This window comes from Taurulus bubalis (assembly GCF_910589615.1).
Source record: "Taurulus bubalis genome assembly, chromosome: 4".
NCBI lineage: Eukaryota > Metazoa > Chordata > Actinopteri > Perciformes > Cottidae > Taurulus > Taurulus bubalis.
This window is the reverse complement of record NC_136592.1, coordinates 28,309,159-28,334,466: the sequence shown is the minus strand read 5'-3', so window position 1 is coordinate 28,334,466 and position 25,308 is coordinate 28,309,159. Positions and strand designations below refer to the sequence as shown.

General features: G+C 39.9%; 1 protein-coding gene across 1 annotated transcript in view; it reads left to right on the top strand.

Moving 5' to 3' along the window:
• Nucleotides 1–25,308, top strand: part of tspan4a (tetraspanin 4a) — a gene marked incomplete at its 5' end in the record, with an annotated part of 99,089 nt that overhangs the window by 37,263 nt on the left and 36,518 nt on the right. Inside the window, one exon of the mRNA XM_079216427.1 lies at nucleotides 15,978–16,169. Within this exon, the coding sequence (XP_079072553.1) occupies nucleotides 15,978–16,169 (192 nt within the window). The remainder of the gene's footprint in view (nucleotides 1–15,977; nucleotides 16,170–25,308) is intronic.

The window sequence follows — 25,308 nt, the reverse complement described above, 5'->3', positions numbered from 1 at the left end:
TTATTCGCTGGAAATCAGTTAATAAAACCGCTCTATTTAGTAAATAGTCTCTATTGATACAAACAAAGACTGGGATATTACTCTTAATGGGAGGCTGTCGTGTAGCTTCCCTCCTTCTTCTTTGCGTGAAGGAGTCGGCATCAGCGAGTCCTCTCTGACTTTTTTTACATTTTCTTCCAAGTTCAAATCCTTATTTCTTCAACTTCTGTTTGGTCGAGAAAGAAATCCAAAACTCGGCTGAATGATTAAAAAAATACTGCTTGTTGATTAAATACTGAAATCTTTGGAGACACTTTTTCATATTTGTAGCAATATTCCCCTCTTTTTTTTATACCCGACCCTGAGCGATATCAGTTAGAAATTTTTTTTATTTAACAAAAGAAACCAACTGTGCAGGAATTTAATAAGAAAATGTACTTTACTGGCACCCAGCCTCCAGCTCCCTCTCAGGTAAACACTGTTAGTAACATCAGCACTGTTGCTGTTGTTTGCGCTGTTAGCAGCCGGCGCCATGTTGAGAGCTGTCAAGAGGCAACAGAAACACGTCCAATTTCATTTATAGCATCTTTAAATCAAGACCTATCTGATCAAAGAATATGAAACACACATGTGATGTTATAGTTGCATAACATTTAGTTTTAAATGAAATACTTACATCATTACTATGCATTGCTAAATATGCAGTTAAAGTTAAAGTTTGGATTAAACTAAAAAAAGGCCTTATTTTATACTTATTAAGAGGTCAGTGGCCAAACAGAGGTTGTGTGAGTGTGACAAAAACACGTCTTCATGTCGAATCTAATCACTTATAGTGAGATGCTGATCGAAAGAATAGTCTTTCTGGTCTTTTAGGGTTCGATTAACTGTCAAACAACTGCACACTCACAACATATTTAGTATGCAGAGAAGTGAAATTGCGCCAAGAAAGACCCATGAAGTGAGGCAGTGAGCTTTGTTTACTCCTCTGAAAGATCAAGACTTCAAAAAGGAAATATAAATATCACAGTTTAACAGTTGTGAAAGAGCTGTGGTCAAATATTCACCCCAGATACTTTGTTTAATAAATTATTAAAGCACATAAAAAAACAGCGATACTTAAATGCCTTTTGTTGTGCTAATAGAAAATTAACAGGCTTTTGTTCTTGTACTGCACTTTGTAGGACATTTGGCCCCGTCAGCTCCATTTTTTTTCATCTCTGCTGAAATTCCATTACACACACACACACACACACGCACACACACACACACACACACACACACAAACACACACACACACACACACACACACACACACACACGACGGGAAACTACCCAACTAATGTCTAAAAAGAAATGCACTTCATAAACCCAGCAGGGACTGAAAAACATCATTTCGCAGCGTCCCTCTGCAGAACGAATCATGAAGAAATTGATTCTCACGGAGACTTTTGCGGTAACGCTAACGAATTATGAAGTCTTTTATCAAACGTTTTTTATTGTTTTGGAGCTTTTCTACATGCTTGTAATTCACGCTATTCATTTGTCATTCCATGATGAATTCAGGGCAACTTTACTGAACTGCTTCATCATATATTACGTCACACGTTCTGTTTTAAAACCCACTTAACTGGAGCTTATTGCATCGGTATAATATTACAGCAGAGGCTGTTTGATTGTGTAGCACCGTATCCTCCCGGCTTTTTATTACATTTCATCACACCAACTCTGCAAATAGAATAAGATAGAGATCAGATTTGTTTGTCGGGTGAAGCATTCAGGGGCTGGAATGAATTCGTCAAACTTGCATTCAGATATTCAGCATGCACCCACATCAGGTACAAACCCACAGACAGATACCACCCTGAAAGCATAATGCATCTTAAATGTGTGCCTTTATCTCATGCTAGATTAAACATAGACGTGACCTGCCAACAAACTCCTACTGGCAACAGAAATCCTTCCCAAAATGCAGACAAACGGGCCGGGCAAAAGAAAAGTTTTCGGAGCAGTTCTTTGAGACAAGGTTACTAGAAGAACAGCGAGCTGTAAATCAGTGTATCGCTGCACAGCTGTAGTTAAAGTGTGTCCTGATGCACCCATAAACACATCCAGCGGGGATGTTATGATGAAGTGACCACCCCTCGGAGAACACTTATAGATCACTGCAGCAAGGTGAGACGTACACTGTAGGAGGTCAGCAAAAGCAGCAAAAACAGGGAAGTGAGCTTCTTTTCAAACTTACCAAAACAACCTCCTTAAAGGTTCTCTGGATGACATTCAGAGCATTAATATAATGGCAGAAGATTAATGTCTATCTGAGCTAGGAAGGACGTCTCCCATCCTCTGTGCAACTGGATGAGCCTCTTCCGTGTGAGTTGTAATCCAAGCTTCTTTCATGCTATTTTGACATGAACATGTACACAGTACATCCCTTTCAGTACATGTTAGCAGGCTAGCAGTTAGCACTGGTTGCAGGTGATGTTGTTGTGGAAGCGTAGCGCCAACCCTCCGGTTCCCCTCAGGTAAACACGCTTAGCTGTCAGCACTGTTGCCGTTGTTTGCGCTGTTTGCACCGTTAGCTGCAAGCCACCGGCTCAGTCATCGCCATGTTGAGAGCTGTGGGGAGGCAATGAATGTTGCTCAGTGGCTCAGTGCTCAAGTGCATTAGGCCCAAAATGTTTGTATTCAGAGTATATCATTACCTGGATGTTCTGCACTGGTTCTGCATCCATGGACCTAAAGAGCAAGCGCACTAGCGTTTCCTTTAACTCCGCCCCCAGCACTCGATCAAACCTCGTTTTCTGGCTCATTCATATAAACTGAGGAAGGAAAATAACGAGGGATTTGTATATCAGTACATTTTACAACTTTTACAAAATTATAATTTAAATAATGTCAATTTAAGGGTTTGTACTTGGAAGTTGATTTTCACAACAACAACAAAATATCTGCTGACTTACAGTTGTCACTTTTCCAATATAAGTCTATGGGGGAAAGTCTTTCTGGGGCATGTAATTCCACAGTTTGGCCACTAAATTTGCTTCGAAGCTCAGCGCTCTTCCTTGGACTTGGATTTCCCTCAATTTCCCTCCCTCCCTGCAAACCTAAAACATGCAACAGAGGGGGCGACAACTGTAGGAGGTGTGTCCTCGAAGTGTGAGGAAACATTGTCAATGTGAAAATATCAAAGGGACTTTGATTTAAAGAACCAGGGACACCAGATATAGCCCATCCCACCCTCTTCCATGACCCGGCCCTCAATACCAGGAATCAACTTCACGTTGAGAAAATAATAAATCATGACGTCCGACGCTGATAATTAAACCAAGTACAGATGTGCTAAAACTAAAAACTAAAAATGGCCAACTAGTGGACAGGTGAGGAATTGCATAGGCCTGCGGGTAGGAGGGAGAGTTTGTCTCAATGACGCATCAACCCTTCTACAGTATATTTTCCGTGGGCTCTAATCTTTCCCGCCATGAATTGCTAAATTCTGGCAAAGCAATTTCATGTCAAAGAAGATCAAATAAGAGATTTGTGGGATGAGATTTGTCTGTCCCTTAAATCACTTACATGAAGAGGCAAATCTCTTGATATGATTAGTGAGTATGCTTTTTTTACACCATATGAAAGTGTGACACAAGCTCCAAAGGCCTTTAAATTGCATAATGTTTCTAGAGTGACACGATTATGGATGCATTGTAACAGGTTTATGTAAATCTCAACTTAAAATAATGCAGAATTTAGTTTGAGTGTCTGAGGTTTACAAAGCAACGACTTCCTTAATGTTTGTCAAATGTTCAGAGAGGGAATAACTGGTTATCACCGTCTTTGTGGCTTCATGTCATATTCAGTAGGTTTAAATCAGCATATTTTCTTTTTGCCTTTCACATCAATGATGAAACGTAATCGTGTACCTCCTGCGACAATCCAGATCAAAGAGCAAAGCATTATAATGAATGCACCGCATAATGCATTTCACGGTCCATTATTGACTCTTTGATTTCACGTGAGATCCTTTTTCTCACATGATGCATTATTCCTGCTGCAAACAAGAAGGATGTTTTTGTTATTTTCTCCTCTCTTCTCTTCTCACTACTAGTAAAAAACTACTTTGCCAAAATGAACAGATGAGGGGAACATTGGGCGTAGCATTAGCCATAAATTACTTTAAATGGAAAATGGATGGGGGAGGGGTGCAGTTTGTCTTTGCAAATTGACTGCTGGTGTGAAACTTGATTGGTGTTAATAACCTTCCATAGTTTATGCGTTGACAAACTATGCAATGTTTTCAATTACCAGTTTCATTTTCCTAACATATGTTCAACACATTGGCTTAAAGATGTTAGTTTGTCTTGATTTAATTAGCAGCGCATTTTGATGATGACATTTATCTACTGTGCTTCTAGCTGCCTGGGTTTGTGTTGAAGCGTCTCTCTGCACTTGAGGTCTGAATATAACCAGAGAATGAGGCGCTGGAGGGAAGTTTGGTGTTTCCGCTCTCCATGGCAACAATTTGGTCGGATGTCGAGCATCTTCAAATTCCCAATCCGAAAGCAGCAAACAGCCCAAAGGTTTTTCCTGTTTGGCTCAAAAACACTCATTTTGCAGAATGCATGATTTGGGCTTATTAAGTTTACATTTTTCTGTTTGGAATAAGAGGATTCAACGTTGTGAGCACTCGTAAGTCTCAATGTTTGTTGACACAAAGTGCTCCATGTTACACATGTAAAAACATGAATGAACGTTTTGTCCATACAAAACTGTTATGTGCTAAAGCAGTTATATTTTAATGTGAAGATGAGATTATACATAAACCTTTTCTTGTTTTTGCGGCTGTATTCACAGCTGGAGTAGGCTGTGTGTTTATAGGGCATACGGCAACAATTCCATAAAAAGCCTTTCAGCATATTTTGTAATTCAAGTTTTCTGGAAAAGACAAGCCAAATGCCAGAATTAGAAAATCCTGCCGCTCTGCCCTTTGTCCTACGCCCCTCCCTCCAGACGAGCACACCCATGTGCACAAGCTTCATACAAGAAGCTGTACGAGTATTCATAGCACCAACCATCCATTATCTTCAGCTTATCCGTGGCGGGTTGTGGGGGTAGCAGGCTAAGGAGGGTATTTCAGCCAGCATCACTGCTGACGCCGCATCAAACCGCCTATCCGTCTCACAATCCATGAACAGGACCCGATCCCACCGTTATCCGGCAGAGAATCATGGCCTCAGACTCGGAGGTACCGACTGTCATCACAACCACTTTACACTCGGTTGCGTGCTGGAGGTCATGGTCTGATGGAACAAACAGAACCACATCATCTGCAAAGAGCAGAGACCTAATTCTACGGTTCCCAACACCCACTGGGATCATGTTTTAACTTTGACGTGTTTGACTTTCATCATCCTTCTTGCAGTAACCTGTACAAATACTAGTCATTCATTCTTAAACACCCGTCCTCACAGTGACCTGGATGTGCATGTGAATCTGTATTCAGCCAATACCGGGTCAATAGGAACAGCTGTGACTGGCCAGAATCTCCGGTCATGGGCCAGATTGACTGAAGCCTGAAAACAGAAGTATAGTTTTCACTCAAACCACTTTAATTACAATATGCTGAAAGGTTATGTTTGGACTTTTTGCCCAATGATGCCAAAAGATACTGCCTACCAACGAAGTAAGTGCTCTGAAGCAGCTCTCATAAACTCCTCCATGGGGTCGACCATGGCAATCACGGATGGCATTTGCTTTGCTGAGCAAATGTCTTTCAACAATTTCTACTAGCTGAGCCCAGCTCTAGTTGTGTTCCATCACAACCACCTTGAAAAATCTCTCAAATACGCTTTTAGTTTTTTTTACAAAATCAAGTTTTATGGGCGCCAAATGACAAGTGTAATCCTGTACTGGATTTCCGTGCCTCCACTCCAGTGACACCAGTGTGCAGAGGCATTATGTTTTCGGCACTGGAGACTGAATTGATGAGACTCTGTTGGTCAATTTTGACTGTGACCTCACAGAACACACTTTTAGCCATAACTCAATAATTAAAATGCAATTCATGAACATTTTGGACCGATGTGGATGTAAATTCATCAGCAATGGCATTACAATTCATAGGCGTTAATTCTAGTTGAGTCATATATCAAGATCATGTTCATCCTCTGCTTCCAATAGAAGCCTAAGAATAACTGAATGATCGGCGTTTTCCTGCTGACTAGGGGCCGACATTTGAAAATAACACCACGGAGGGAGTGCATAGCCCTCAGGAGAGCTGGTGGATAAAACGAGTATCTTAAAGAATATACAATTTACTCTCAACACTTCAACCTGTTAGCAAGATAAATCTGCTATCCAGCCTGCTAAGTTTATATTTCACTTGAGTTCAAAGCTTTTCAGCAAACAAATGTGGTTGGATTGTGCAAAAGGCTGGAGCAAAAAGAGAGAAAGAAAATCAATAAACAGAGACCACCCACATTACTGGTGTCTTCACTACGAAACCAGGCTGTTCCTGCTGCAGCCGATAGAACAAAAGTTTGTAAAAGTTATTTTATTCTTAGCGTCGGTTCAATCAGTGAGACGATCTTCACGCTTGCTCTCTTCACTCTTGCTCTCCTCTCTGTTTGTTCCTGGTTCCAACTCAATCATCAGCCGACTGGAGGCGTTCACCATCAGTTATAGCGACCAGAGTTTGCCACAAAATCTCTGTAAAATTGTCACAATTGTCAGGGCAGTGTAACCATCCTCCACACCCTTAGAGAAACCCCCTTAAATATGACGTAACGATGGGATCTGATTGCCATAGAAAGACTTTTCTTCAACTTTCCTATGTCGATAAACTAATTTTATTACTCTTTCAGGATCTCTTTCAATCTCTCCTGATGGTCTGAAGACTCAATAGCATCCTGGTACCTCGGGATAATCCAATTTGTAGGTCATTTAGCTATAAAAAAACACTGTCACTTGCTTTTTGCGTGTCATTTGTACACCGTGTAGTCTGTAAACGCATCCTCATAACGATGATACACTCAACACGGCATGTAGTGTGACAAGCAAATGGGACTTGTAGTGGCACTCAAAGAGTCGTTGTTGTTGTTTTACGTGAGTGAGGTTTTTCCATACTTATGTTACGTTGTTTACGTATGATATTTACTTTGTTGACGTAGTTATTTTAACCAAGCACAAGTATAATGTTTTTCCTAAACCCAACTAACTAAACCTAACCGCGACCGTTTCACGTGCCGATAAGTGGCACACAAAAAGCCAAAAAGCCAAACCCAATGACACATGAAAATACACAAATACATAATAATCACACGCTGATAAACCACCAACTTTTCTCCTGAAATATTTTATTCTGAAGTTATATAGTGGAGAAGCACTTGTGCCGACCGTACTTTTTAATGGTGTTTTTTTTAAACGTTTTTCATTGCTGTGGGAACTACACATCTGATGCCATTCGCCTCCATTGAGTACGTTTGACAGCGAGTCTTAATGGCAGAAATCTCAAAACCTCAGAAACTACATTCACGATGATCTGCATTGGTTACTAGAAGAGACTGGGAATTATTTGTGAGTGTGTGTGATTTAGCTGAGATGACTCTATGGATTATATCATCTGATTTGGATTAAATACTTTTTGTTTTCAATCAGCTTCCTAACTCAACCTAGTCATTTGCCATTTGGGACTTGTCCCATGTCAGAAAGTCTTTACATTCGTCTATTTGAAACATTCAGTGTTGTGTAGTTTCCAGCAGGAATTCTACAGCGCCTTGCTTTGGACACGGTAGAATGTCCTGACGGCGGAGGATTTAATGTTTGTTTTAATGGTTCAAACAAAACAAAACAAAAAACGATTATCAATGATGGCCGCCCAGTCTTGTTCTCAAAAGGTGCTCAGTCCTGACACCCGGGAAGCGCGAGGGCTGGTGTGGATGGAAACTAAAATGTCAGATGGAAACATTTACCAAACGTCGATCCTCAGAAGGGATACAGGAAGGCCTTGGGCCACGCAGTCTAACAGAAGTTATTAACCTTTCAGATGTTATTCAAATTTAATCTGTGATAAAGCATTTATGGCCTTTCTCAGTTCAAAATATTGAAGTTTAATGTCATGCCTCATCGGGCAAATCAGTGTAATGTTCCATTTAGTTAAATATTGTATGTACAAATCAAATGAATCTGTGTAGAGTAAAAGGATTGCTCATTGTGCCGAGTCCACTGGAAATCGAAATCCAAGACAAAAGCAGCTCCACATGGATTTAGTTTTGGTTCTCAAGCTGCTCGTGAACGTGTTTGAACCCCGGAGGCTCACTCCAGCCCGCCCACGAAAAGGATTTCAGGAAAGCAGCTTAGACGAGCCAGGTGTACCTTCCCCGACCTGCCCACCGACTGCTGGAGGAGAAAATCAAACACCCAGCAGCTAAAGAGCCAGATGTTTTTTCTTCTCAGAAGCCGGTGTAGATCAAGCCTGAGCTGAAAGTAGACGTCCTCCAAAGAAAAAAAGAGCCGGCAGCGTCGGTTATTTCAGTAAATTAGGGCCGTCCTCGACCAAAAAGATTTGTAGTCGATTTTGCCGACTAATTGATTATTTGATTTCATCGACAGATCTGCAAAACTGAGTTTCTCCACAAAGAATCACACTAAAGCGCCACTTTGAATCGTGTGTTCTTGTGTCTCACTCAGCAACACCTAACCTAACATCAAAACATCCGCAATGCACATTTTAGATTGAATTCATCACTGATTTGTTTGCGTGTCGCTCGATCAACGCTGTCAGTATGCTAACGGTTAGCTGTCGCGCATGGTGGAAAATGCCCCAAAAAGAAGACAGTAGAAGGCTTGTTGTATGTGCAGAGCCGCATCCATGTGAACGTACACTTAAGGCTCCTGGTTTAGGGGTTTAAAAATACACTACCAGAGATTTGAGCACAAGTTTCTTGGAAATAAGTCATTTTGCATAAAAAAGCATTGCCCTGTAGGATTTGTGAATGTTGTCTATTGGGATTAAAGTAGTAAATAATGTGGCGTTGGTGAGCAGCCAAAGTCTAGATGGAGGAGGATCAACAAAACATTGGATTTTAACACGGCAGAGTTTTTTAACCTGGACCCTAACCCTGAACCAAGAAGTTGTTTTAACCGAAACCATGATCTTTTTATCAACCAAATCAATCAAATCGCTTGAACCTGCACCTGAACTGAACCTTAATCTTTTGTTTTAATATGATGTCCTGGAAAGGAATGGTGCATTTTTAACATAGGACTTTGGCTTACAATCTAGAAATGACCATATTAACCTGATTAATACACATTGGTGTCAGTGTTTAAATTATAACCAGGATAATATCCTTTTTTTTTTAACTATATCTATATCTTTAAGCCCTTATCTTTACAGGCAGCCGTGGCTCAGGAGAAAGAGAGCGGTCCTTTGATCACAAGGTTGACGGATAGCGATACGGAGAACTGATCTGAAACCAGTGTTTAAGTAATAAGCCGCATGTCTCGCTGTGTGCAAGGCCCTTAAGTCACCCAATGTAATGCTTTGTGAAACAGTCTCTTCGGCACCAATGGCATCACGTGACGGACCAGGAAGTTGTAATTCTTGGGTTTCGACATGTAAAGCTTCCTGAATGCCCGCTGGCTTGAAGCTTTGTTCACACTCGGCGTCGCTGCAGATTACGCACGAGCTCCGAGGCCTCAGAAACAATGCTTTTAAGCTCAATGTTCGTTGCATTATTCTCCGTTACACCAGAGGGCGTACGAACAAAATGCACTATGGAGAAGCAAGAAGACGTCGAGTGTAAGCAGCAAAGCCCCGAAAACCAACCTACACAATGTTGAGGAGGGAATTAGTGTTACTTATAACACATAATCGTGGACTACTTTATTGCCTTTGTACAAGCCCTGTAAATAAAGAAGTCAAGTATTAAATGGTAGATTCATTAGACCACCTATAAGCATCTAAAAATGAATTAGCCCTTTTCCATTTAATCCCTTGACAGGTAAATAGGGCTTTTATCAGTAAACTATTTGTGACAGAGTCACGTATGAAAAGCTCTTAAGTGTGCAAAGTTACAAAATTCTCCTGAAGCTCCGCACCCTGTTTATTAATAGTTTATTAATACTTAACGTGTCTATGATGCAACACAATCTGCCCTGAGGTTCTGAGCAATACTAATTATTTAACAAACAACTACCTCATCACCCTTTTGGAAACATGAGACGTTGAAAGAAAACCCTCATCACCAGGCTACCACTGTGAGAGGAGACCAGGTTTCACTCTTTTGGGGGGAAATGAATACATGATTCACACATCAAAGTGTCACAGTAGAAATAATACATGAAGTTTGGGAATTCAAACTAACATTTCATGCTGCGGTACTCATGAACTAATCCTCGGCCCCCGAGAGCTTCAAATTTTATTCATGTGTGAATCGAAATTCAGATTAGGACCTTAATCATACCGACGTTATTACCCTATATTAATATGTATTCCTGAACCTGTAGACTTATAAGATGATGATTGCAGCGAGATCAGAGCATTGGCAGCACCGTACTGTGAATGTAGTCATTAAACCATCCACCTGTGTTACACTTCGCTATCCCGGGAGTCGAGTAAATCCACCGCGCATGTATATTTTATAGGGGAGATAATTCAGAGAGACTTCCTTTCATCGCCATATCTAAATCATATCAATGTGGGCATTCCTGGGCCACCTTTAGTGATATTTATTGAAGAAAACTATGTTCTCTGACTGGGCCTCGTTTTAATCAGCAGCCAGAATCAGACGCTCTGCTGCAAACTCACAGACGTGCTGTGAGAAGAGGAGGCGGTCCAGATGGCGCTATCCATTTAAACACTGCGGATCTGTGTGACTGTACAGATTTAAACGGCAGTTTTGTTTTGGGTTTGGTGCTAATCAAGACCAGATGTGATCATAGTGAAAGTAAAAGCTGCCACTTGGAAGGAACTTCAATACAAACAAGATCAAGGTTAGGGAACTGTGATGATTAAATGTTTGCTTGAAGTTAATCCTGAGCATAGAAATAGAATAGAGTAGAATGGACGTGTGACTGTTTCCCGGCGTTCAGTCACTTTGATTTTTTTTGGAAAATTATAAGATATAAAATGCGAGGTAGCGAGATTTAGAATCAGGCTAGCTGTTTCCCTCTGTTTCCAGTCGTTATGCTAAGATAACCTAAGCATGTTGATCCGTAATCCAGCGGATTAGTTACAGTTTAGCCATCACAGTGTGACATAAAGTTGTACTGCTGCTTGTTCAGTAGCAATTATGCAAATAATTTCTATTCCCTGACACATTTACATTGTGAACAACACATCTATGTGGAAACTGATAGCAGGAGAGCAAGCAGCACCGCAAACGTGCTAAAGGCTAACGTACGGAGGTTCCATTAAGTTACATTGTGATGCATGCAGGCTCTGTTCAGTGAAAAGTAGTAATGAGCGAAGGTAAATTATAACATTATCATAATGTGTTCAAATGTTATCTTGTAAAGTTTTGATTTTGGCGGGAAACCTGGAAGTCATTTTTTCACAGCAACATAAAATAGATGTTAGAGATGAATTATGGTTTGTTTAACTTCATTCTAAACAGCTTAAAATACATCATTAAAATTACTAATGAAAGATTTGTTCTGTCAATATGCGTACAGTATTGTGTGTTTTTATGCAAATAATCATTATGACTACATAGCAAAGAAAAGGGATATCATTTAGACATTTTTATGGTTTAAACCAGTGGTTCTCAAACCTTTTATGTCACGCCTCACTTTGGAGGAAGAAAAATGTTCATGCTTCTCTGCCGCAACAAAATTCTATCAAAATGGTCGGTCCATGCTGAATTGTTATTGAAATAACTTTTTGTGATTAGAATAAAGAAAATTAAAATCAGTTTCAAGTAAACCAGATTGCTCCATCAGACAAAAATAAAATAACATGTTCAATCACTTTGTTAGAACAATTAAAATAAAGTTATATCTGTGGCTGCAATTAACCTGTTTATGCACTGAATATAAGATAATAACAATAACGTTCAATTTGTGCCAAACAAAACAAAATGAGTGTGAGATATGTGTGAGGATGGGTAAAATGCAGAGAATAATTCCCCCACTCTGGGATTAATAAACGATTATAAAGAAAATGATTAAAAAAACAGTAGTTTGAGAACCACTGGTTTAAAGCCTTGTGGAGTCCTGTAGACCAGCTTCTATAACAAAACTAAATATACTTTATCGACCGATATGGATCGGCAATCGTTATCGGTGGCAAAAACTCTAAAACTTATATTTGCTCTCTTTTTTTTTTGCTGATCCGATACACGACTTACATCCGCGACACAAACTAAACCATGAGTTTTAAGATCCGTTGCACCCCTATTAAAATAGATGGATGAAGCCAGCAATGACTTGATAGCAATGGGATATAAATGCTATGTGTAAACACACAATTCTATAGATGTTGCTATGTTCGTATCCTCCACTCTGATGAGCGGAAGAATCTGACCTCAAAATGTTCACCAGCATCAATTCTCAGCGTTCCCTTTCCTTGATCCCTTTCCTTGATCCCTCGCCCTCCTCACTGCGTCCAATCTTCATCACGGCGCCAGCTCTGGAGCGTAATCAGGGTTCATCGTGACCCAGAGACGCTCCTCGGCGTGTTAGAAAGTGAACAGAAACCTGCCCCCTTTTTTCTTTTTCGCCTTGCCCTACTTCCAGAGCTCATTAAATGAGAACTTGTGTTCATGCTGGAAATAGAAAGAAAAGTTGAGAGAGGAGAAACAATAATTGTGTATTTAGCCATGTAAATCTTATTGCCTCTGGGAGATCTGGCAAGTGGCCGTAGTGCGAGTGTTTGTACGACGGATGTTTCCCACAGATGCGTCTGATGATCCTTTCATATATTTGTCACTGTTTTTCGTTATCATTCTGTGCCTCTGAAGGCAGACCTGCTGTGATTCTTTTGGAAATTCAAAGATGAAGAAACATCATCTTTGGACTCCGAAGGGTGCAGATTTTCTCCCAGAGCAGCTGGATTCTTCAAACATTGCTCTGAAATATTAAACACCAAACCTCTTTAGTGGAGGTGATAATTAGCCTAAGCAGTGTGATTCATGGAAAAGTCACACTTTTTTTTCTTTGAAATGTTCAAAGAATTACAAACAATGTGCATCAAAACAGTTATTACAATGAGACAGGGTTGAGGTGGGCCAACAGTCGCCCAGAAATTAAGTGGAAAACAGCGAACGCGTTTTAAAGGAAATGTCATGCCGACCACATTATGTTAACTATTAAAATAATGAGGAAATGTTTTGAAGAAATGCTAATTATTTTGGATCTCAATGTATGTCAGTTGTCCATATGTACCATGGGAACTAAACCACAGGTGTACAAGTGGCATTTTGGGATACCTTTAATTCTGAAAAGCATCTTAAAGCTGCATTCTCTCTAATGGCCATCAGGGGGCGACTCTTCTGGTTGTATAGAAATATATGTTTCATGTCTTAAAGCTGCATTCTCTCTAATGGCGATCAGGGGACGACTCCTCTGGTTGTATAGAAGTCTATGTTTCATGTCTGAAAGCGGCATTCTCTCTACTGACCACCAGGGGGCGACTCCTCTGGTTGTATAGAAGTATATGCTTCATGTGTTAAAGCTGCATTCTCTCTCCTGACCACCAGGGGGCGACTCCTCTGGTTGTATAGAAGTCTATGCTTCATGTGTTAAAGCTGCATTCTCTCTACTGACCAACAGGGGGCGACTCCTCTGGTTGTATAGAAGTATATGTTTCATGTCTTAAAGCGGCATTCTCTCTACTGACCACCAGGGGGCGACTCCTCTGGTTGTATAGAAGTCTATATAAATGACTCTACTTCTCTCTTGATTTTTTCCCTCAGTAAACATTGTAAACATGAATGTATGGTGTCAATCTCTAGTTTCAAACCTTTTTCAACACAGCATGAGGTTCATTTACAAAACACAAAGTGATTATCAACATTTAACCAAAACCACAGTCTTTCCCTAACCTCAACCAGCGTGCTTTTGTTGCCTGGACCTAAAGAGAAATAATAAGTTGTATTTTAGTAGTATTTTTTTACCCAGATCTTAATCAAATGAATGCCAAAAGCAGCCAAGTGCTGTAGATGGGGTTGCAATTTTATTATTGATTCTAATAGTATTTCAAGTTCATAAAGTTGTCCGCTTTTTTTTGGAGTACAATATGGAGTTTGTCTTCAAACGTATCACTTTTACTGGCGCCAAACATCTCTGTGCTAGCGTTGTTTTGGATCTTTCTGGGAGCTTTCACACCTCACTTGTTTGCTTCAAACTCTGCCGTTTGCTCTTTGGCGTGAAAGCAAAGCAGACTCACTCAGTGAATTGTGCGAGAGTACATATGTGGTTTAAATTAAAAATCTTAAGCATTATTTAAATGAATATGCTTATTGAGGGAACTTTAAAAGAGATCGGTTAGAACAACCTATATACCCCTATATAATTATGCAGGATAATTTGGTGAAAATACCAACGTGTTAGCACACGAGAGCAGAGTTCCACCTCGTACATCGAAAAGATAAAAGAGAAATTCCTCATTAAAAAGCGAGTGAGAAAGGAACGACCATACAGCCGCTATCCCTCCTTTAATATTACAGTAAGAGATGCCTTGCTTTCCAACCACTAAGCATTATTCATCATTTATCAGGTCCAGTTGCAATCAGGCCTAATAATGCTCATGAAGCAGAACAGTCACATAAGTACATTTAGCGCAACAACGTGTTACATGACATGCTTTAAGTCACCGCCATTTTATTTTGACCATTTGAACCAAACCACAGGTGTAAAAGTGTTATTTTGGTAAAATAATGTTGTACTAGTTATGACCACTGCAAACTGTTCAATATATGTTCTACTCCTATTATATTTCTATGAGCTACATGATAGAAACTCATTCATTTCTAGCAGGATGGTCAGAGCGGCGGCCATTTTGTACTGTGGCATTGCCACCGGCTAACGGTTAAACTAAACTGACTCACAGTTGCGGTTTAGTGGTTACGACTAAAACGAGCAGTGGAGCTACTTAATGCTTCATCCACATTCTTGTCACAGTGTAGTAAAATCACATTTCCTATTACGACTTTATTATGCTCATTTTCTGTCACCAGTGTGGCATTAAAGCAAGGTAGAAAGCATGGCGTCTGTGCGTTGACTTTGCATGTAATCTACTCGCACGAAAAATTTCGTAGCAGTATTAGGCTTTCTTCCCAGAGAGCTCAACAACAAATCATTGTACTGTAAACCACTGAAAACAGTCCAATGCTCCTATTCTGATTTCATGAGTTACACCGAGCTGCAAGTTAGCATAGCTTAGCATAAAGACTGGAAACAGAAGGAAACGGCTAGACAAAGGCTAGTCTTAAAGTTACACAATATGCCAAAAAATAAACAAAAGACATTTTATTTCTCGTTATTGTCAAAAAGCTAATTCCAGTGACGGATAGCGGGACGGTTTCCTGGCAGGGATTAGTCGCCAAGCAACTAGCAGATATTTCAGGGTGTTATTGTTTGATGTCAGGACACAATTTGTCATTTTTGCCCTTCTTTTTGTTTGGCTGAAGCAAACGAGGTATGACATGTTAATTAGTGAGGTTTAGAAGTGCTAGTGGGCAGATCTTGTTTTTGTTGCACAGAGCCAGACTTCCCCATGTTTCCAGTCTTCATGCAGAGCTAAGCTACTTGGCAGCTGGTTCTCGCCTCAAATTCAAGCAAATGAGCATATTTTGACGAATGTTTAGCTACGACTTCAAACCGGGTTGTTTTGGAGGCTCAGATTGTTTTGCTCCTCTGATGATCCAAATGTTGTTTTTGTTCGTCAGGTTTTTTTTTTGAGTGGGGGTTCACTTTCTCAAACTTTCTTGTAAAAAAAGACGAGTTTGATTGTGTTCGCTGCCTCGCTGACGGCTTGACGCCTCTCTGTGTTTCCTCTGCAGTTGGGAGGATGTGGCATACTGGGAGTGGGAGTCTGGCTCTCCGTGACCCAGGGAAACTTTGCCACCCTGTCATCATCCCTTCCCTCTCTGTCGGCAGCCAACTTGCTCATCGCGGTGGGGACCATAATCATGGTGATTGGCTGTTTGGGCTGCGTGGGGGCCGTCAAAGAGAGCCGCCCCCTGCTGCTGACGGTAAGTGATGCTGTTCTCACCCTCATATTACATTTAGTTGTTGTTTGCATGGCAAATAACATCACTGACGTTTCATAAAGTAATAAGCTTTGAGTTTCTGTTCCTCTCAATAACTAATTGATATACACTGGTGAGTCAGCCTGTATTTTCTGAGAGCAGCTGCTGTCTTTCATTATACATTGATGTTTGTATTTTCTTTTCATGCCACTTTCTGTTTGTACTCACAAACACTTCAGAGTAGTATTGTACTTTTTACTGCAGTACACTTACCTTACAGATAGTACAGCCTGAACAATTAGTTGTCTAGCTCACAAGTAGACCGGAAATGAACTGGCAACTATTTTGATCGTTATTTTATTAATTTCTTCGTACAAAAAAGAAAAAAACACTTTTTATTTATTTTGCACAATTCAAACAATAAAATAAAAAATCATAACAGAAAATGAATATCACAGAGCAGGAAGAGACAAAAAGCCAACTGGGCTTATTTGAAGCCTCCACCTATATCATATTTAAAATTTTACAAAATTACAAACATAAATTGAAATATGCATAAGATAGACAACAAAAGAAAGAAAAATAATGTAATTATGTCACTTCTATTGTTCCAGCCTCTCAAATGTGAGGATTTAATTATTTTTCTTTGAATCATATGAATCAATGTTTTATATTAGTGAGGTGTATCTTGAGTACTTTAAGTACATTTTTATGATTGCACTTTTCACTTTTTCAGCATTTTCACGACAGGACTATTACTTGTAGAGGAGTATTTTCACAGTACTTTATTAGTACTTTTCTTTTATTTAAGTAAAATATGCTGATACTTCCTCCACCGCTCAAACCACTGATGTGCTACGTTTATTGATGTAACTGGGGCATTCAGACTTCTGACTCTCAGATACAGAGCTCGCTGCCAAGCTGTCTGAAAATGATGTGACGCCAAGTCGCTTATCTATAGAGAGGAAGACCAGCACTGGAAGGAGACACTCTGTCCTTCCAAACAACAAACATGAGAGAAACCACCTTTGAACAAGCTTGAATAGAACAGACACAGGACGAGTTTTCCTTTGTGCTTAATTGACAAAAGATAATTCACATTATAGCTGCAGCTGTTTCAATCCATAGGCACTAATGGTGTAAAATATTCAGCTTATTAAAACCTTGTTGTACATGTAAATAACGGTGTAATGGTGAGCGCATGCAGGCTATGAATGATATATAATGCCATACAACCCAAGAGGTTACTCCACTGCCAAGAATTGCCAATGTTGCCTTTGGCGTTCACGCACAATACACAACTTTATGGCGACAAAGGCAATAAAGGAGCATTGGCAATACCTCACTGTGTCCCACAGCAGACCCCCATAATATTTATACGACACTACTTTACAAAATTATATGATGTTATACTATTACATGTCATCTTGTACTCTTACATCAAATGCTTTATTATATATACATAAGGGTTTCCATATGTATACAGACCAACACCAGTGATCTTTACTTATGAAGTAATAATAATAATTGTTATAATTTTTATCATTGACATTTGCTATTCTTGCGGATTCTGCTCCTTTTAATTACCCCTCTTTCACTTTTGTCTAATTGTGTCTGTATTGCTCTTGTATAGTTTCTATTTTTTACTTTTATTCTATTTTAGTTCTCTTCTCTGTATTTATTTATGTCCCTGCTGCCGCAACAACCAGCTCTGTGAATCAATAAATCCTTATCTGATCTGATCTTCATCCTACCTTTCCCAGTTATGTTCATTGAATGACTTTCTACAAGTTGAATTCTGTGTCAGTGGCCACATCTGATGGTTTTGTATACATAATAATTTATGCAAAAGTTCTGACATTTCCTGTGTGTTATAATTTAGAGACACAGTTTCCCTAATTGAATTTACAATAATCGAATTAAGCTTAGTGAAAATAAATGGGGGAAAACACAGCAATAATGACAATATAATACAAATATAATCACTATTATGTAGCAAGGAAAAAGTATTTAATCTTTTCTATTAAAAAGTATATTCTTTATAGGTAACTGTGGCTCCACTGGGCGTCTGAGATAAAACTCACAGCAGTTGATGGGCCATATGGGGGTCTAGCTTTGTTGTCGAGGGCACTGACACGGTGGCTCTTATTTTATCCACTTTAATGTCTTGATATATCTTTTTATTGCTTTACTAATCTCAGTAGACCGGCCCTGGCTTGTCTGTTTGGAGTTTAACAGCAGTTGAAGCCGTGTTGAAGTCCAGACAGCACTGACGTTTACGGGTGTCTGACATGAATTTACCAAAGGAAAATATGGCTAAAAATATATATTTATGTTATACACATCTTTCTCCAAACATCTCTATCCCTCCATATCTTTATATCTCTATATCTATTTCGATATCTATATTTTAGGTCTATATGTCTCTGTATATCCCCATCACTACATATCTCTATATAACTTAAGCTCTATATATGTCCATCTCTGTATATCTCTACATATATCTATCTCTATATAACTCTCGCTACTTTTAAATCTCTATCTCGACATATCTCTGTATGTCTTTATCTCTATACATCTCCTTCTCTATATAACTCTAGCTCTATATATCTACATATAACTATCTCTACATATTGATATATCTCCATATCTTTATATTTTAAGTCTATATATCAATATATCTCCATCTCTACATAACTCTCTATACATCTCCATATACATATCTCTACTTACCTAGATATCTTAATATTTTAAGTTTATGTATCTACCTCTACATATTTATATCTATATATCTCCATATCTCTATTTCTCCATATCTTTAAATGTATATGTAGCTCTATAAATCTCTTTCTCTACATCTCTCTCTCTCTCTCTCTCTCTCCATCTATATATCTATATCTCCTCTCGATGTCTATAGATATAGATACGTTCCCTGGTATGCAGTTGAGGGAACAGCAAGTGCTCGACATCAAACATGTTCCTGCTCTAATTTGCACACGTTTTGCTCTAATTTCAAACGGCACATTCCTGATGAAGAACCCCGGATCCTTTATGAGATTGATAATTATTTTGATAAACAAACAAGCTCATGTAATCAAGCACCGACGCTGCACAGCATCCGTCGCAAAGAATAATTCTGTGTGGGTAAAAAATATAATTCATCATTGGAAATAACGGCACAGCTGGCTGAGCTATTATGAGCTCTGTGGGAACGAGTCTCAGTGTCGATCATTAGCCCGATCCATGCCGTTTTCCCCACAGTGACCAGACCAATTCCTGTGCTGAGTCAATATAGTGAGAAGTCTGCTTTGATGAGGGAAAAAAAGTGCTGTTTTTTTTCTGCTAAGACTTTATCAGGTGATGAAACTGTCTTACTGTCTTCATCTTCACAGCAGATGAACGAATGCATTGCAACACATCTTGTTCGTTCATTATAAAGTCAAAAAAGGACAAACAAAGACTGTATATAAGACGTGAACGTAGTCACCGGGATGTCACCCATTGGTTTGGGGACTACGGTTTTGGAGGCATTAAGGCCTTCACCATCTGTTTTTTTCTGCAACCAGAAGTGACACGAGAGGGAGGAGCTAAGTACAACTGAACGCTCAGTGAGGCATTTTTAGGCGACCAGACATGTTATAATTAACTTTAATGAAGTGCAAACACACTGTGAAAGAGTTCATGTTGTAAAATGAAGTAACCCCGCCCTAAAGCATACCAGCAAAATGTATTTGCCGTTTCATATTTGCTCCTATACAAATTACCCAGCGATTGTTCACAAGAAGTGGAAGTAGTCTCCGTTACATAACTGATTGGTATGTGGACTACAGTGTTGAAGCCTTGTGTTCCGCATTTTGGCCGTCTTAAAATAAAATAAAACGATCCCAACAGCGATCCCAGTGGTTAGAATGCAGGACTTCTTTCCAACAACTGGACCATTTGACTCTAAATGACCATAATTTACTAAATGAACATCATGCTGTATTGAAGAAGACTTGAAACTAGAGATTGAGACATAAACTCATGTTTACAATGTTTACTGAGGGAATAAATCAAGAGAGAAGTAGAGTCATTTATATACTTCTATGCGACCAGAGGAGTCGCCCTCTGGTGGTCAGTAGAGAGAATGCAGCTTTAACACATGAAGCATAGACGGAAAAAAAAATGCAACCAGAGGAGTTGCCTCCTGGTGGTCAGTAGGGAGAATGCAGCTTTAACACATGAAGCATAGACTTCTATACAAACAGAGGAGTTTCCCCCTGGTGGTCAGTAGAGAGAATGCAGCTTTAAGACATGAAACATAGACTTCTATACAACCAGAGAAGTTGCCCCTGGTGGTCAGGAGAGAGAATTCAGCTTTTACACATGAAGGATATACTTCTGTACAACCAGAGAAGTTGCCCCTGGTGGTCAGGAGAGAGAATGCAGCTTTAACACCAGAGGTGGATATTTGAAATTTGGAGCCAATGTTGAATAACAATGTTGTTCTTAAAGATGTCTGACAACATTATGGAAAGAATCTTACAGAGAAATAAAATGCTTTTATTTACCTTTCACTCAATGTGCCAGTGTTGTACGAGTTTGTTGTTCTGGAGAACAGAAAGCATAGCTTAGTGTTATATAAAAGATGTTCAATGCTGGGGCTGAACATTTAGATAATTTCAACAATTTGGATGCAACGCAAGATTTCAGAACAGACAGACCGGATCAAGTGAAAGGGAAAGAAAAAGGTTTTATTTCTCTGTCGGGTTCTTTCCATTATGTTGCAGGCACTTATAGTAATCTGAGCCTTTCAATGGTAAAGTACTTTTAGTCAACGTACATTGGCGTAACAGCTCTTTTAGCAGCTGCTGTCTGCAGCATTCTCCCTCAACACTGGACACATTTCAAACATCGAGGGCTGCATTAGTCACCTGGACACAAAAACATGAGGAAATAGGGTCCAGATAAAAAAAAAAAAAAATCAAAAGTTACCCTTTAAAATGAATAAGAAAGTACAATGCAGTCATGGCATTAAGCCAACATTTTTTGAACAAAATCCAATACCCTGTCCTTTCAAGTAAAGAATAAGAGAGTTTTGAGGACACTGAATTTCTCCTAAATTCAATTTCAACCGGGGTATTCGGTGATTAAAGTCATGTTTCACACCGGTGAGTTTGAGTGCGAGTCCAACAGCACAGAGGAGGTGTGGTGGGGCTGTGACCTAATCTGTCCACAAATGAGTCAGAGAGGTGAGTTCACTGTGGTGGAAATGGAAGCTCCCTCTTACGTGGCTCTCAGATATAGAGTCGAGTAAAAAAAACGATCACATCCACCATATGAAGAGAATGCCTCAGGGCTCCTCTCCACATGCATCCGAGGCTGGAAAGATCCCATAAAGGTATTGATTTTGGAGGGTGCTGATAGATTGTGTGCCTGACATGACCGCCTCACCAGTCAACCCACAAAGAGCCTCTGAAGCTTTCACGCTGCGTGAAAATCACAGCATGGATGAGCACAAAGGAATCAATCTCTGTGCCTAGACTTTGATTATAGTTCTCATCCCATGGCCCTGCTGAGACATCAATCTCTGCTAAACAGGGATATCGGCACCGCTGGCTGATCAAGTCACAACATAAATAAGAGTTTGCATGCAAGGGGCGGTGTCTGCGGTGTATACGTTTTCACATTGCGTGCAGTGTGCGTCGAGTCTTCAGTGGCCAATAAAAGCTCCTGTTCTTCAGATGCATTCAAGTCTACTTAAATGCGGAGTAAATATCGCAACTCATTAGTGACTAATTGCTGCTGTGCCTTCGCTGCTAGGAACCTGCAGTAAAAACAAGCTGCGTGGAAACACTCGAAGAAAAAGCCTTTCGCTTCGAGAAGCTCTATTCTGGTCCTCGAGAGTCGGAGTCCTGCAGGTTTTTGTTCCCCCCTGAAGGCTTTAGTTGGATACAGACCAGCTGTGGCTCATCACCTCTCACAGTACAAAAACTGTAATGGAACAAAAACCTGCAGGACACCGGTCCAACGCAACATGAATTTAGAGGTCTTAAAGGACCACTTTGCTGGGTTTTATCTGTCTGGTGATAGACTGACATGATAATACACGACAATACACGTGTCAGTGCTATCTGTTCCCGATAGGCTTTGCTCTGTGAGAGCAGTAGCAGGCTTTTCAAAAATAATTTGTGTTATCCGGTGTTAAGAAATAGAAAAAGGTCTCGAGGCCAAAAAAGATTCTTTGGAATTGCTCAGACTGAGACGACATGATCTGGGTGAAAAATTTCAGGGTTGAAAGCAGCTTTCTAACAAGATACGGAGAGTAGTGTGTGATGGTTTTTAAGTAGCAATGTCGTACAATACAGTGAGCATTATACCTACTGTCCTCTAATGCGTTGGGCCCTACTTAAAAGACAGGGGTTCACTGTGGGGTGCCCCAAGGCTCAGTGCTGGGTTCAGTTATTTTTCTATGTACCGTAAAAGTCGGGTTACAAGCCGCTCCTACCTCCGGTCAGTGTCGCGCTGTTTGTGCAGCGCGACACTGCGCTGTATATTTTATAAAACTAGCTTCACCTCAACCTGCAAAACAAGTACTTTTACAACTATAACTACATGTTGCTGATACGACTTCTACTGACAGAAGGACCGTGACATGTAGTGAAGTATTTATTTTGCATCTTGAGTACTTCCTCCACCACAGACAGTAGATAGCGTAAAGTTTCAAAAACAGCTGAATCTCAGTTTAGAGAGCTGTAGACATTTCTGATCCATAGAAAACCTCTTTATAGCCCTATTTTGTTTCCTTCTACTCTGATCTGCTATAAATCTTTCCGATAGTTATGCTGCTGGAAGCCACTGCCGCAAACACAGAAACGTATTTCAGTTTGAATAATGACGATTCAGGGAAAACATATTGAGCCTGTTTGGGTCCTTCTGTAATGAGATCCGAGTCTTTGTTTATAATAATTTATCACCGCGAGACGCCGAGCACAAAACAAACACTGCTTCTTTTGGATTTTTAGCTGCGATGCGCTGGAGCCATGTTTGTTTAGACAAACATTACTTTAACTACCGCGGCTAAAACAGATGTAAATGTATTTCCGCTGCCTGCCGCACCTCTGTCACATAAGCAAGAGTCATTAGTCTCGTTACGCAACAGCCTTTTCATGTCATTTGGAGCAAATTATGTCATTTTTTGTGTTTGTTTAACATCTCAATTAAACCATTTACTTACTCAAAGACTGAATTGTTTGCAAGAAACTGTTTAGATGAAAAAATTATTAACATGAAGTTGCATCTGAACGAATTATGTGTGCACAATCCCCTCAGCATTCGACTTAATTAGCACACTGTTATTGCTCACAAATGGGTTGTTGACAGTGCATTTATGCAACTTATTTGATAATAGCAGCCCATTTCAATGCAGCAGTCTGAACTTCCTCCAGCTAATTCAATAGCTTTTTTGTAGTGCATTATAAAAAGCAAAATGCAGTCTGCTGCCATCAAACGATCTCATCCAGTCTGCCTATTGCCGGAGTTAAATTTCTTATTAAGAGCAGATTAATGGGGAAATATTCAGAGGACCGCAGGGGATGAGTCTGTTTGTTCTCCGATTGCTGGTGAGTATCAGTTTCTCTTTCTTTGTCTCCGGTGTGATTTTATGGGCTCGAACAAACACACCGAAAGAAAACTGTCTTTGAGAGAGAGAAACGGTGCAAAGGTGAGGAAGCAATGAAAGGGAAGTCTCTCTGTCGGATTTCTTTGCTTCCTCTTTTGTGAGAAAAAAAGGTTCACGTTTAGAGATTTAGCACTCCCAAACAGACATTATTTTTCTTCTTTATTTCAGATAGTAAAAAGGAAAGTGATTATCATTATATTTAATTTGACAAGTGGCTGAAAGCATGGCTCTAAATAAAGGCTAATGGTCTGGTTCTGGTCTTCATAATTGCCGTCGACATCTGAATTCTTCAGTGATTCAAATATAGTTCTAGCTTTGTGTGCATGGACATTTTTCCCCTCTTTTATATGTTATTGCGTAACCTGGATGCACAAATTCCTCTGTCTGTCTGTCTGTCTGTCTGTCTTCATCTTCCTGTGCCAGAAAAACTGAAGTTCTTCAGTCACTTCTGTATTTATTTGAACCCAAACCACAATCATTTCCTCCACATAACTAAGTAGTTTTGTTGCCTAAGCCTAACTACGCTTCATGTGCAATTTATTTTGAAAAGACTGTTTTCATGTAACGAGCAGAAGTTGACACGTGTTGCTGGACAGGTAACATTTCGTAAGATATCGGTATCGAGGACCCGTTTTTTTTTCTGTAATATTTTACGATCCTTTACTAAACAATAGTTTTGTTGCCTTAATCAAAGTATTTCCAGATCGTTTCCTGAACCCAACTTAGTGTGAAAACAGAAGACACTGAACCTAAATGTATTGCAGAGTAGCACTCTATAAAACACTGAAGAAGAAAATAGGTCAAGAAATATCACAAATAAAGACAAAATGGCTCCGATTCAAAACGTGGCTTTTAAAAAATATTTTTGTTTTTGGACAGTAGCTTAATTTACAAGCATAAGCACAAATGTAGTATTCAATATATACCATCCAGTTTTTCAAATGAAGTAACAAGTGTACATTTTGGGGGAGAAAACGTGGCTGTTGTTGTTGTTTTTGCCATTTTTGGGCTCTAAAAATGTGGTTGCAGAAAAAAATTAAAGATTCAGAAATTAGTTGTATTTTTATCGTGGCTCATGAAAAGATTTCATCAGCCCTTAAAGGGCAGAATTTTAATCAAATCCACAGAGGAGCATATAAAAAAGTTTAAATACACAACCCCCCCCAAAAAGGATTTTCACACAACACAATTCAGACGATGAAGCCTGACAGAACAACAGAAATTGAAAAGAGCTCGAGTGAATCAAACGCACCCGCGGGCTCGATGCTGTCACCTGGCCGCTTCTTCACCTCGCGGCGTTGCCACGTTGAGCGGTTCATTCATGCAGCCGCTGCCAGGAAACAACCTCGCGGGGCAGCTGCCAGCCGCGCTTGATTCCTGCATTGTGAACCAAAAGCGCTCACACACACCTCCCCGCTGCCAGGAGGCAGCACGCAGAGGACCTTTGAAACTGAACATCTCCACTCTGAAAACCTCACGGCG